We start from the raw sequence: 14,224 nt of genomic DNA, 5'->3' as shown, positions 1-14,224 counted from the left end.
CCCCATGAGTCAATACTTTGTAGAACCACCTTTTGCTGCAATTACAGCTGCCAGTCTTTTAGGGTATGTCTCTACCAGCTTTGCACATCTAGAGACTGAAATCCTTGTCCATTCTTCTTTGCAAAACAGCTCCAGCTCAGTCAGATTAGATGGACAGCGTTTGTGAACAGAAGTTTTCAGATCTTGCCACAGATTCTCAATTGGATTTAGATCTGGACTTTGACTGGGCCATTCTAACACATGGATATGTTTTGTTTTAAACCATTCCATTGTTGCCCTGGCTTTATGTTTAGGGTCGTTGTCCTGCTGGAAGGTGAACCTCCACCCCAGTCTCAAGTCTTTTGCAGACTCCAAGAGGTTTTCTTCCAAGATTGCCCTGTATTTGGCTCCATCCATCTTCCCATCAACTCTGACCAGCTTCCCTGTCCCTGCTGAAGAGAAGCATCCCCAGAGCATGATGCTGCCACCACCATATTTGACAGTGGGGATGGTGTGTTCAGAGCGATGTGCAGTGTTATTTTTCCGCCACACATAGCATTTTGCATTTTGGCCAAAAAGTTCCATTTTGGTCTCACCTGACCAGAGCACCTTCTTCCACATGTTTGCTGTGTCCCCCACATGGCTTGTGGCAAACTGCAAATGGGACTTCCTATGGTTTTTTGTTAACAATGGTTTTCTTCTTGCCACTCTTCCATAAAGGCCAACTTGCAGTGCACGACTAATAGTTGTCCTATGGACAGATTCCCCCACCTGAGCTGTAGATCTCTGCAGCTCGTTCAGAGTCACCATGGGCCTCTTAGCTGCTTTTCTGATCAGCGCTTTCCTTGTTCGGCCTGTGAGTTTAGGTAAACGGCCTTGTCTTAGTAGGTTTACAGTTGTGCCATACTCCTTCCATTTCTGAATGATCGCTTGAACAGTGCTCCGTGGGATGTTCAAGGCTTTGGAAATCTTTTTGTAGCCTAAGCCTGCTTTGAATTTCTCAATAACTTTATCCCTGACCTGTCTGGTGTGTTCTTTGGACTTCATGGTGTTGTTGCTCCCAATATTCTCTTAGACAACCTCTGAGGCCGTCACAGAGCAGCTGTATTTGTACTGACATTAGATTACACACAGGTGCACTCTATTTAGTCATTAGCACTCATCAGGCAATGTCTATGGGCAACTTGCTGCACTCAGACCAAAGGGGGCTGAATGATTACGCACACCCCACTTTGCAGTTATTTATTTGTAAAAAATGTATTGGTCTTTCACGTGGAATTCTAATGAAATTGATTCATGTTTGTGGCTGTAATGTGACAAAATGTGGAAAAGTTCAAAGGGGCTGCATACTTTTGCAAGCCACTGTATGTCAGGTCACATAGTAAATACATCAAAAAGTAGCAAAGCATTAACAACAGCAAATATTAATACACAAAATGACCTGTAATTTTCATTTGTAAGGGAAAAACAAGACTGAAAAACAAAAATGATATTTATTAACTGCATTATCAAAACTCACTTTGTGCAGCATAATTGCCAAGAAACATTCGGGCTACAAAGGTGACTGGCCAAAAGAGAACAGGTATGAAACACACAAGAAAATACACAACCAGAATCCCTTTATGTCCCCAGTTGCTCATCCATATCACTTTGCTAATTATACATGGCAATTATGAGTTAGAACAAAATTGTCATATTGCTATAACCCAGGACCAGGAGTTCACATTACAATATAAAATATGTCAACTGAATCCTTTCAGGGTGAGGTTTTAAAATTTTCTCTTTTCTTTCGTAAATTGCAAATTTGGCTAGAAATGTTTTAGACACAAAGCCTAGTGGTGGATTTTAAAACTTTTATAAATATTTTTCAGATTTCATGCCTTTAATGAACCACATGATGTATTTTCTCATATATTTTTTTTTAAATAAAGGATATTGATGGAAAAAATAGATCCTACCTGTAAAAAGCCAATAGTTAGCCATGTCGTGCAGGCAATACTATATCGGAGAATCTGATGCCATGGAATTTCACGTTTCACAATAGGAACATGAGATGCATTAACTGTGGCCAAATCTTCAAAATGAACCACCTGAAACAGAAGATTTATGAGTATATTTGCACAAGGAAGTATATTTTATGTAAGTAGATCTTACGTAATATACAAAATATAGTTCAAAAGTTTAAGCTCTGACCAAATTTAACAGTACTTTTGAGAAAAATACCTTGGCAAAAACTTGAAGACTTTAGGAACTTTATGTCAAGACTGTGTAAGTGTTTAATACCTGGAACGTTTGCAGAGTAGTTCAAATTTTAAGAAGGTGAAATATTTGCTCTTTCCTAGTTTCATTGAGTTCCTTTCTTGCAAAGAGGTGTGGATCAGAAGCAAATATCACCATTTTTAACCTGCTCTTACATCTACTTATGTTTGAAACACCAATAATAGTGGACTTCCAATAAAAAATGTAAGAGAGTTCTGGCTGAATTTCTTTACACTACGCATAAAACATCTTAATAAAGCAAATGGCAACCCCAGGCACCCTAAAGTCTACTTTTGAAATACTGTATTAGGGTTAACCAAACATGACGAGGTATGTAGGCAGAACGATCATTTACATTTTTCAGTTAATATCGAGTGTTCATCGTCTCTTCTTTTGTTGACCCAAAAAATGAGATATTTCAAAGAATGGACGTGGCTTGTAGATTGCATCTAGCTAGGAATGGTGGTTCATTTGTTCACTGCCAAAGAGCTTTTCCCTTTCCTTTATTCATGTAATAGATGGACTAAGTATGTTATTACTTGCCAAAAGTTTTTTATTTTCACAAATTAACACAATTAACAGATAATATTCTTCATATAGCAAACTTGGAAGATGAAGTATATAGCATAAAAAAATGTTTTCCTGTTACCTGTGACATATTGTGCATTATTTATTAGCCTTGAAGTAAGTTATACTTACTTCAAGAAAAAAAAGCACTGCCATGATCTGAAACGCTGGACATGTCTTCCGTAAGGTCTGGATTTCATTCCACTCATTTGCAACAAAGTAGGTTCTCCAAATGCTAACAGGGGACATTGTACTTTTAGGTTCAGTTCCAACTGCAAAAGTCACAAATCAGTATAGGAGTAATAAAAGAGTACTAGTTTATTTACTTTTGTACAGCCAGGAATACACAATGTTATACAGTACATCAGTCATACATAGAGGTTACAGCAGAAGAAACAGAAGCTCATTATTATGAACGTTCTTTGCCTTGAACAAACTTAAAAGCATGTTTATTGTATTCAGATGATGAACTCAAAAGTTAAGAGACATCTTCAGTAGATTAGATGACAGGAGCTTATTCTGAAGGGGACATGTGTAAATGACACCCACATTCATTCACAGCAGATCTAATTAGATTACCAGGTAACTTACTGCACCATGCATGTGTTTAGGAATGGGCAGAATGCACACAGCATGGCGAGAGCTCAGGCAGAAAGTATAACTAAGGTCCACGGAGCTGTGACAAAGTCAGACATCCATCTCCCAAATGGGAAAATATACAATTCAAGCTGTCTTACCTTGTAAAGTTCTATAGCCTCTTCCTCTGGGCCTTTCCCAGTCAATAAAAAAAATATCTATGGATAACTGTGACGCAAGTTTGTGCAGAAGATGGATTACCTAAAAAAAGAAGGAACAGTGAAAACAAATCTAAGCTTCTAAACAAAACTGAAATAATCTTAACGTCTAGTACTTTAAAGAGTACAATACCTTTAGTGCAAAGGCACATGAAACATATGTAATAAAATTATATTCTTTCTCAGGAGTAGGTAAACGAATGGTAACAGCTGATGGGGCCTGAAACAAATGCAAGACAGTAATGAAACAAAATAAACTATATACAGTTATATTATGTTAATTAAATTAGCAAGGTAAAATAAGAGGAAACAAAACAAAAATAGACATTTAGGCTATTTATTTATTTAATAAGTTTATTTATTTATTTAATAGGCTGAAAATCCTATGTTAGAGATGACCTCTATGGATCTAATGGCTCATTCGTTGCCTCTTTCTTTGATCAAATTAGAAATACACAAGAATCCAAGCAAATGTATAGGAAACAAGAGTCAAAATACAGACAAAATTTTAAAAAAAGCAGCAGACACATAAAATCTTAGCTGCAGGACTATAGGACTTGACATCTAAATGGCGAGCACATTGAATTAAAGGACTGTTACTGAATCTCTTGACCTCCGAGGGTCAGACTATACAAGTAAGAATCATAGTAGGTGTGTTTGATTAAACAACTTTTCATCACAGTTCCAAAAGTTGCATTGCACAATTGTATGAGCACAACATGCTTACTTCATGCTGGCAGCCAATCAACACTGAAGAGAAATAAGAAAAGTAGCACTGCACAAAAGTAAATGTAAAACACTGAACAGATTATTTGTGCTGGCTCCAAAGTTCCACAAGCCTCTCCTCCATTTGCACAGTCCAAAACACTTCCTCTCCTTTTTTTCTTGCAGGATGCTGTTGTTCTTCATTGCTGCATTATGTACGCATCGTATTCCTGGTTGAGAGCTGATTGGCTGTCAATTCTCACCAGCACAAGACCACCTCTCTGCAAGACAATCAAACCACCTCTAGATTCCAAATACAACAATGTTTTTTGTTTTAATTACCTGTCCAGCTTTGTTTAGCTCAATTCAAAATTTTTTTTGCTTTGACAAAAACTGAACTAGACCTGAAAGGATAGAATAACATCAAATTCAATCAGAAATATTTGGAAGGTAGTTTTCACTGTGTTTGATTAAATTGTCTTCTATTATTTTAAAGTGATTTATCAGTTCACTAAAATTTTTTAAATGTGTATCATGCTCAGGTTTGAACTTAACAAGGCTGTTTGTAAAGTTTGCACATTTGCCTTGTAGTCGTACAGGTATCACTCTAGTGGCCAAAGACGGGCAATGATCATTACCACTCGATAGGATATTGTTTTACTTTGTGACCACATATATATATATATATATATATCTTTTGGAAACTGGAATAACTCAAATTGAGTTATGCATGATTTTTATGAAATTAGTTTGTTAAATACATTCTGCTCCCTACCTGCTAAGAAAAAATAAAATTCAATCAGGCTCTAAAGCCAATCACTGAGATTTCTGTATTCTTTTTATAAAAATGCCCAGCGGTCATTAAAGCCTATCTGGTTAGGAACCTCAAGGTCCTTAGGCAGACTTGCTTTGCAAACATAACACTACTCAGAACTCTATGACAAATTACAATCAAGCTTCTCATTTCTGCTGTGATGCCATATTTCAAGGCCAAGATCATTTTCACTTTACCTGGCAAATCCTAAAAATATAGTCAATAGATATAGTGCCCATGTAAAATATTTACACATGCTGACACCAAGGCATCATATTCACACCAAATTATTTATTCTGTGCCCTGTGATGGATTGGCGCCCTGTCCGGGCTTTGTTCCTGCTTTTTGCACTATGACAGCTGGGAGAGGCACAAGCAGACCCCTTACCCAATGACCCTGTTAAGGACTAAGATTGGACTAAGCGGGTTTGAAAACGACTTACTATTTATTCTAAGTCTTCAGCTCCTGTACATAAACACCATAATACTATTGAGTAATTACTCAATATTCTTTCTCACCGCAGTTGCCATGCTCAAGCAGAAACAATAATAAGACAAGCAATGTGAAGTACTGTAGTTAACCCATTCTGGCTTTCTAAAGCAGAAGGACTATTTTATAATTAGTAAACTTAAATGGAGGCAAAAGAAGACACTGATAGATAAAAGTTCTTTTCCTCAGGGCCCCCAAACTCTACAATCATTTATGAGAATATCACAAAAGATATATCATCGTTAGCCTGTGTTTACTATATTGTGGGATTCTCGTTTCCCAAAAGTCAAGATTTAAGCGTTTCCCAGTTAAGGACCAATGCTTTTAATGTCTTCCTTTCTTTCAACAGTTTACAACAGTCAAGTTTTAAGCAGTGCACTTAACTATTACCAAGGCTTTCCCTAAAGTGTGTCCCAATTGCATTTAACAGTCACCTTTGGACTCACCATATATACCTAATTAATAGTCCATATACTATTAAGAAACACATATCCACTCAGGTTTGCAGTTATAACATTGTGAATCTCTCAACTCAACTTTAGGGCTTAAAAACTATTCTGTGTCCAGATTGTTGTGATGGAAATCTAACTTTCCTTTCTATCTGATGTCAAGGAGTCACTCTGTGAAGAATTAGATCCTGCTAGTGTTGGCCTCTCACTAGTGTCAGTTTGGCATAACTGACAAAACTGAAAGAGCGAAAATAGTACTTAAAATAACCTTCTGTAATTGCCAAGTTACAGTATACAGTATTTCATTGTTAAAAACTATGAAAATAGTAATAATAATAAGATACATGTATATATTGCCTTTAATAATTCCAAAGTTCCTTTACAAAAAACAGACTAAGCAGTGGATGGAAATAATCATTGAAGAGAAAAGTCTTTACATGAGATTTGAAAGCAGAGAAGGAAAGAATTATCACAGACAGATATGGGAAGAGAATTCAAGGGTTTATGAGCCATGGTACTGAAGGACCTGTCCCCCAAGGTGAAAAGTCTGGTGCATGGGACAGCATATAAAATATCACTAGTATCCCTTATCTTTTTTCCATTACTCAAACTTGACAATAATTTAAATCAGTTACAACAGGCAAAATCTATTTATTTACCCCATTTTAAAGAAATGTGTTTAGACAGAAGGGTGGACTTTGCCAGATATACAACTCATGTTGCCATTGTTCATATTCAGTTTGAATCTCACTTTCAGGACTTTAGGTGCCATGAGACACGTCTTAAAACTGTTTTGTGTCCTTTTGCTATGAATATGGACAATGTTCCAGATTGCCCAAAAGTCTAACTAGTGGAAGTAATTTAACATCAGTGCAATAGTTAACTTAAAAATATGTCTGCCAAAGTTAATGTTCTTGATATTTATTTCTAATTGTTTACAAGCATGCTGTAAAGTTGCTAGGATATAGACACTTTTCTCCTTAACCTGTTTCTAAAGTCTGTACATATCCTCCATTTCTCTTTCTCTAGCTAACCTCACTATTCACTTTATCTTCCAACTTACTGCTCCTGTGCCCATTAAATGTCCAGTTCTTAAATGGCATTGCTCCTTGGTTCCTGCTCTTCATCCTCCCACCATCTGATTGCCCCAGCACTGTATGGGTTATTTCTATGACAAAGTTTTTTCATTTCTCTCCAAGCACCCACACCCTCTAGTCCCTTGGGAAATCCCCTACTTCTTCTACTCCTTACTTGTATATTCTCCAACTCCTTCTCTCTTTTCACCAATCATAGAGTCCTTCTTAAACCTCACATTTTCACATCTTCCTTGGTTTTCTTCCATTCTTGTTCATGACCAGAAAGCTGGTGCTACCTCAGATGGATCTCCCTTGATTTTACTATACAATTCCCTACAAAGTTTCTGTCAGTGCTTTTCACCAGAGTGTAGCCATAGTCTTTGAACTCCACCACTCTCAAGAGCTCACACACACCAGCCCAAAGCTTCATTTCCAAAATAAATTCACTTTCTTTGTTTCATCTTCTAAATCCACATCCATTATGCCCATATTCATATTCTTCAGTTTCTTCTCCTCTTGGGCGTAAATGCTGGTGAACAGTTTTAGGTATGATTAGCACAACAATAATAAGATCCCATCAAAACCCAGAAGATGCCCACTGAATTTTCCAAAAGGCTTTCTTGATCATTGAGTCAGTTATGCTAGTACATCTACTTCCACGTCCTCATTTCTGAGCCCCCTAGCATTTCCAAATTATACAGGGTAAAGGCAAGCCTTTGGTACCTTAAGAAACAGAACATCCAAGCTAAGAGAAGGTAGACGCTTATAGAAAACCATGTGTGCTCATGTAATCCAGGTATGGTATAAAAAGAGTCTTGAAGGGAACCAGTTGCCTCGTTAACTTGGACTCTTTATTCAAAGACAAGACTCACAGCTGAAAGTTGCTGGCTTGTAGTTAAACTGTCTAGTCATAAGGTGGACCCACTAATGAAATCTGGGGTTGATATCAGCAAGTACATGCAGTTGTAAACCATGTCTGCAAAATCTCAATCAGTGCACATCTGCAAAAATACTCTTGCTATCCGATTCATTTATATCTAAGAGGAAGTAAATAATAATTCTGTTTAGACATTTAACATACTTATTGATACAGTGATGACATTCGACATACTTGGCGTAAATTGTTTTGATAAAATAAAATAAAAAATTGAAAGAACCACAAAAAATTGAATATGTTTAATTTCCATATGTATATAATGAATAGATTAATAAAATGGTACTCACTTTGAAAAAAATAAGCCAGTAAACTCCAATTCCAACAGTCACAGCAAAAAAAACATTTGCTAAGTCTCCAGCATAGAAGAGCAAAAATTTTACAATAGTCTGCAGGAAAAAACAGAAAATTTTATCGTAAAAAAAAAAAAGATTTTCTTTTTCTTGTTGCTGTGTAATGCATTCCAATGTATTTTTGTTTATTTCCATCACCTTCAGTTTAAATTACTTTCTTTTATTCTATTAGAATACTTGAATTTGACCCTCAGTACCAACCTGCAGGTCAATCCCAGGAGATCCTTCTCGTCTTTTCCAACCAGCAGTCTTAACCAGGGAGTACAAAAGAGCGAGGCTTCCCAGAACTCCCAGGGCAATCTACAAAAGGGCAAAGAGCTTTGTAGAAGAACCAACATTACAGTATTTTTGAGTGACTGTCTTTCAAGGTTTTTCAATTCTACGCAATCTTTCACATATTTTGGAGGGAGTTTATTACCTTCATTACATTTTGTCTTTGTTAAAAACATGGCTAGATTTCATTTTTCAGGAACAGAGATACCAAATATTAATTCATGTCTGACTGAAATTATTTGCACATCCTTTACATATTTTAAGAGAACGCAGCACAGCATCTGAGAACGGTACACCTCCAACATCCGGAATCGATCTTGTAAAAAGATCAGTGTTAGTGACACACAAACCCAACCAATGTCATGCATGTCCATACAATATGAAAACGATAATGAATTACATGTTTCAAAAATATGCTTGGATGCCTGAGTAGATGTTAGTGTAAAAAAATTTTCTGTGTACAAAACTGAATGATGAGAAAAGCAATTTTCTTGTAGTTGTGATAACCAATTCTGTTCCCTTTTGTATAGCACTCTTCACTCAGTGTAGGCGGAGAGCAATGAGACAAGTTCTCAGGTGATTTTAAAAGCATCTCCATTTTTCTCTGTGTACCTAGAGTTTGTCTGATTCAGAAGGTTCATCATCTAATAGAAGTTGCAAGATAATTTCAACTTAATATTTGCTTTAACTATACAAGATATCTCATCGTCTCAGGATGTTTAAGCATGATTTTACTGTATTTTGACATTCTTCGAGTCTAGCTGAGTCATCTTGATTTGACAACATAATTTGTGATTGGGGATTAATGAGATCACTTAGCACCACACAGCCTACATGTTGCTAAAATGTAGGTATGGCTCCTTCATTCATGCACATGCAAATAAACATCCAATGTTACTAAGGTCATTATGCATAAAAGCAAATCTTGTAATTAGGTTTTTGTTTAATGCAAGAGCTGACACTTCCTGTCTGTGACAGAAACAGCATAGGGACAGAGAAAGATAGCAAGACAAATAAAACAAAAATGTCAAAAAAGAATTTAAAAGCAATACCTGTCAGCTAAGAGAAGCTCTTGTCTGCTGGGATGATTAGCTTGGAACTTTTGTTTTTCGATTTTGACCTTAAGCTTGGTTCTGTTTCTGTCGAAATGCCTTGTTTTGGTTAAGACAGATGTATTTGTGATTATGACTTTCTTTTGAAATTCTTCAATTAAGAGTCTGATTTTGCAGACCATAAATGTCATACTAAAAGAAAAATGTTTGTTTTCTGATCTACTATATTGCGACACAAATTATTGTCTAACCAGTAACGGTGCACTGCACTTTATACACTTAACTTGAGCATTCATAGTTTTCAGACTCTTTCTCTGTACGTTTAGCATTAATTTGCTCAGAGGTTGATGTGCTTGTAGCTTCCTAAGCAGCTCTTTTTTTCTCCACCCTAGTGGCTCGCTTCTTCTCATCTTTTGTCGGCATCTTTTCACGTTAAGATATTATGATATGTGGGAATTGCATAACTAACATACCCTTCACAAAAAAAAACCCTTGCCTAAATTTCAAGATCCCTTTGTTTCAATATAGTAGATTATAAAGTGAAATTTACTGCACTTTTTAGAGCTGAGAGTGCAATGGGGTATGCCTAAATGTAGAGACAGCTAAGGGCAACTAATTCACTTCACAAGAATTACTTATATTGAAACTAATATTGTTTAGTGGAATTCAGTAGAATTCAATTTCTGAACAGTCAATTGAGTAACAGTAAATTGACAAAGCTGGACTTGAAGTTGGAGGACAAAGGCTTATAGACAACCATGGATTTGTCCTTTGCATTATTGTAGCACAAGGAAAAGTACATGGTACACATCTTTAGGTTTAAGTGGAGTAGGGTTTTATTCTTGTATATATTGATTTTGCACTTGGAAAAAAGAGCATAATATACTCTATATCCTTAGCACTACACACTGCCATTTTATATGTGTCCTTTCTAAACTGTTACTTTATTGATTCATATTCTTAGAGGAAGTCAAACATTTAAATAAAGAGATAATGTATCTGACTGATAATAAGGCTGTGTCAGTGTAACTCCTTCATCATTTTACAAATGTTCACGCACTTATTACCTCCGCCACCCCATCATTGAACAGCCAAGAATTCAGTTTAAGATTTTTTTGATATATTTGTTCATTTATGTTATTTTATTAAACAAAAAAAAAACATTTGTGTGACATTACTTGTTACAGTGTGAAAAGGTTGAAACCATAGTTAAGGAAAGATGGTATTGCTGTGTAGAACACAAGCAACACTTTATTGCTATAAGAACTCTCACACAAACTAATACACTAAAAAGCTTAAGGACAGCAGAATTCATACCACCCTCAGCCATTCAATAAACTTTGTAAGAGAAAGACATCCTTCTTCATTGTGGTTTATTGGCTCACAGAACCATTAATTTTCCTTGATGATTGTTAACTAAAAGTGGTAAGACTGAGCCATAGGTAAAATTAAAATGTTGTACCTCATAACCCTGTATGTATCTTTGAAACATTCCGTCATGGCCAATAACCTGCCTTTTGTCTCACATTTTATGAAAATACCCATGTACCTGTGTTAACTTACATCACTTTTGGCTTCATTTTCTCTCTGTCTCATTTTACATTTGAAACGGAGTGATACCTAAGAAATAGAAAAGGGAAGGAAGACAAACAAGTGTGAGTTTATACAAATAGATGAATTGCCATAGCATAAACAATCAATAAATTAAAACACATGTGACAATTTTAAAACAAAAACATTGTTCCTTCATTGATATTTGCTGTAAATAATTATATGCAGCTTTAAATATAAGTATGCAAACATTTAAGATAAACTAAGCAGGTTTTCTCCAGAAATATATTCAAGCATTCCATATTCCAAAAAACTGGATGATAATGTGTAATCTTATGCTTGTCCTAATCTTCACACTTTGTATCAATGCCAAAATTTGGCATACAATCTTTTTCAACTTGGTTTGTGGGTCTCCTACATGCTTTGTGGAAGAGTACATCAAATTTTACATGTGCCTTTGAACTACGCCCATTTACTACTCTTGTAGGATACAAAGCTTTGTCACATGTATAGCTTATTTTATTTAATTCCTGTAGAGTGATCATAATCCTATTGATTGCTTAAATAGATAGATATCTAGCATCCCGGCCAGGAGAGGGAGCAGACTTGGAAGGAAGGACCGGAAAGGGTGGACGGACAGCCCATTTAAAAGAGAAGAAGTTGCTGGAGGTTTATATTCCCCCAACACGCTAGATGGCAGCAGCCCTGGAGGTCAGTGCACAGTATGAAGCAAGCACGGCATGCCGGAATATGTAGTCTGGCAGAGCAGACCTGCTAGGGTCACTGGGTACCATGAGAGGGTGCTGTTGGCAGACAGGCTCCCTATTATGGACTTCCGCCCTGGCACCAGAAGTATTCCTGGGTTTGTTATAAAAGGGACCACACTCCTTTATTCAAGCGAGTCGGAGGTGGAAGGTAGTGGAGCAACGCTTGAGTGGAGGAGGGTAGTGTGGTAGGTAGAAAGGAGATATTGTGAGGGGAAGACCTGTATTTGCTTGTGCTTGTGTCACATTTGGAGGTATTTAAAATAAAAACCTTTGATTATTTGAACCCGGGACTGTACAAGTGTGTTCATGTTGGGGTTTGGGACTCAGTGACGCCCTGGGTTTATCACGACAGACAGACAGACAGACAGACAGACAGACAGACAGACAGATAGACAGACAGATAGATAGATAGATAGATAGATAGATAGATAGATAGATAGATAGATAGATAGATAGATAGATAGACCTTTATTTGTCCCTAGGGGGAAATAAAATAAATAAATAAATATATATATTGATAAATATACACACTTTGGTCTGAACACACAGCAAGAAAATTCAAAACAAAGAAAAGTTCTGACTTGGCTGTCATAGTCACCGTGAGACATTAATGCAGATACATTGCTGCTGGTATAAAGGAGCACCCATTGCATTTCTTGACACACTTCTGCTGAATAATTCATTGGCTGAAAGATCTCAGAACTCAGATTCAGATGTGCAGCATTATTCAAAATGACACTCAGTTTTGTTTTCATTCTCCTCTTTGCTACGACCTCCCGGAGGTCCAAAGAGCGTCCTATAACTGAGCCTGCCCTTTTAATTAGCCTGTTGATTCAGTGGGCCCCTCTTGAAGTGATGTTACTAGCCTAGCACACCACAGCATGGAAAATCACACCAGCCATCATAGAGTTGTTGAAGCTGTGAAGGACACATTAAAAGAATGCAGTCTCCTAAGGAAAAAGAGCCTGCTCTGCCCTTTCTCATATAGTTCCTCTGTGTTACGAGACCTGTCCGACCTGTTGTTAATGTGGACCCCCAAGAACTTATAGGAGTTGACCACCTCTACATCCACTTCTGGACAAAGAGGCTGTTTGATGTGGTGAAAGTCAAAAACCAGCTCCTTGGTTTTGCTGATGTTAAGATGCAGACAAATTCTGTTTGCACCAAGAAACAAACTGTTCCACTTATTCCCTCTCCTCTGTCTCATCCCCTTTATCAGTACACCCCATAAGTGCAGAACTATCTAAGAATTTCTGCAAGTGACATGACTTGGTGTTATATTTGTAGTTGGAAGTGTACAGAGTGAAGAGAAAAGGAGACAGGACTGTTCGTTGTACAGCTCCAGTGTTGCTTATTTCAATTACAGAGACACATTCTCTTGAGTGTTACAAACTCTGGTCTGCCTAACAAAGAGTCCATTATCTAGGACACCGTAGGCTTATCCACATGTATATCAGTAAGTTTACCCCTTAACAAGGATGGCTGGATGGTACTGAAGACCCTGGAGAAATAAAAAAATATAATCCTCACAGTGCTACCAGCTTTGTCCAGGTGAGAATAAACCTTGTGGAGTAGACAGATAATTGCATCCTCGATTCCAATCTCTGTCTTGATAGGCAAACTGCAGTGGGTACAGGTGGTCTACCACAAGAGGACTCATATAGTTCAAGACTATTCTCTCAAAGGACTTCATAATGTGAGATGTAAGTGCCACTGGTCTGTAGTCAATAGGTGTAGAGGCGCCTGCCTTCTTTGGAACAATGCAGGATGTTTTCCATAGCAGTGGCCCTTTCTGAAGCCTTAGAGACAGATTGAACAGGTGACTGAGGACACCACAAAGTTGCTCAGCACAGGCATTAAGAACTTGAGGACTGACTCCATCTGGTTTTACAGCTTTTCCTGTGTGTAACTTCCTCAGTTGTCTCCTTACTTGGTCTACAGTTATGGACAGTCCACACTGAGGATCAGAGGTAGAGCTATCACTAGACATTCCAGCTGATGTGGTAAATTTGTAATTTTAACAATGAAATAACCATTTACCTTAAACTTACTGCATGTTAAAGTAAGAATTGACAACGGAGCATATTATGCATTTGCTTCTTACATTTATGGATTATGCTGAAAGCCTTCAAGCATCACAATATCATGAAACTATTTAGATT

General features: G+C 37.1%; 1 protein-coding gene across 1 annotated transcript in view; it reads right to left on the bottom strand.

The window, feature by feature from the left end:
• Positions 1-8,843, bottom strand: part of LOC120528530 (meckelin-like) — a 41,651-nt gene extending 32,808 nt beyond the window's left edge. The window contains exons 1-7 of the mRNA XM_039752706.1: positions 8,838-8,843; positions 8,621-8,719; positions 8,357-8,455; positions 3,733-3,819; positions 3,543-3,642; positions 2,938-3,077; positions 1,938-2,069 (exon numbers count right to left, since the gene is read on the bottom strand). Coding sequence (XP_039608640.1) covers positions 1,938-2,069; positions 2,938-3,077; positions 3,543-3,642; positions 3,733-3,819; positions 8,357-8,455; positions 8,621-8,719; positions 8,838-8,843 — 663 coding nt within the window. The remainder of the gene's footprint in view (positions 1-1,937; positions 2,070-2,937; positions 3,078-3,542; positions 3,643-3,732; positions 3,820-8,356; positions 8,456-8,620; positions 8,720-8,837) is intronic.
• Between the last annotated feature and the right edge of the window lie 5,381 nt (positions 8,844-14,224).

The sequence above is a fragment of the Polypterus senegalus genome, chromosome 4 (assembly GCF_016835505.1).
Source record: "Polypterus senegalus isolate Bchr_013 chromosome 4, ASM1683550v1, whole genome shotgun sequence".
NCBI classification, from domain to species: Eukaryota; Metazoa; Chordata; class Cladistia; order Polypteriformes; family Polypteridae; genus Polypterus; species Polypterus senegalus.
The sequence above is the reverse complement of the archived record's forward strand: the minus strand, read 5'-3'. Positions and strand labels throughout refer to the sequence as shown.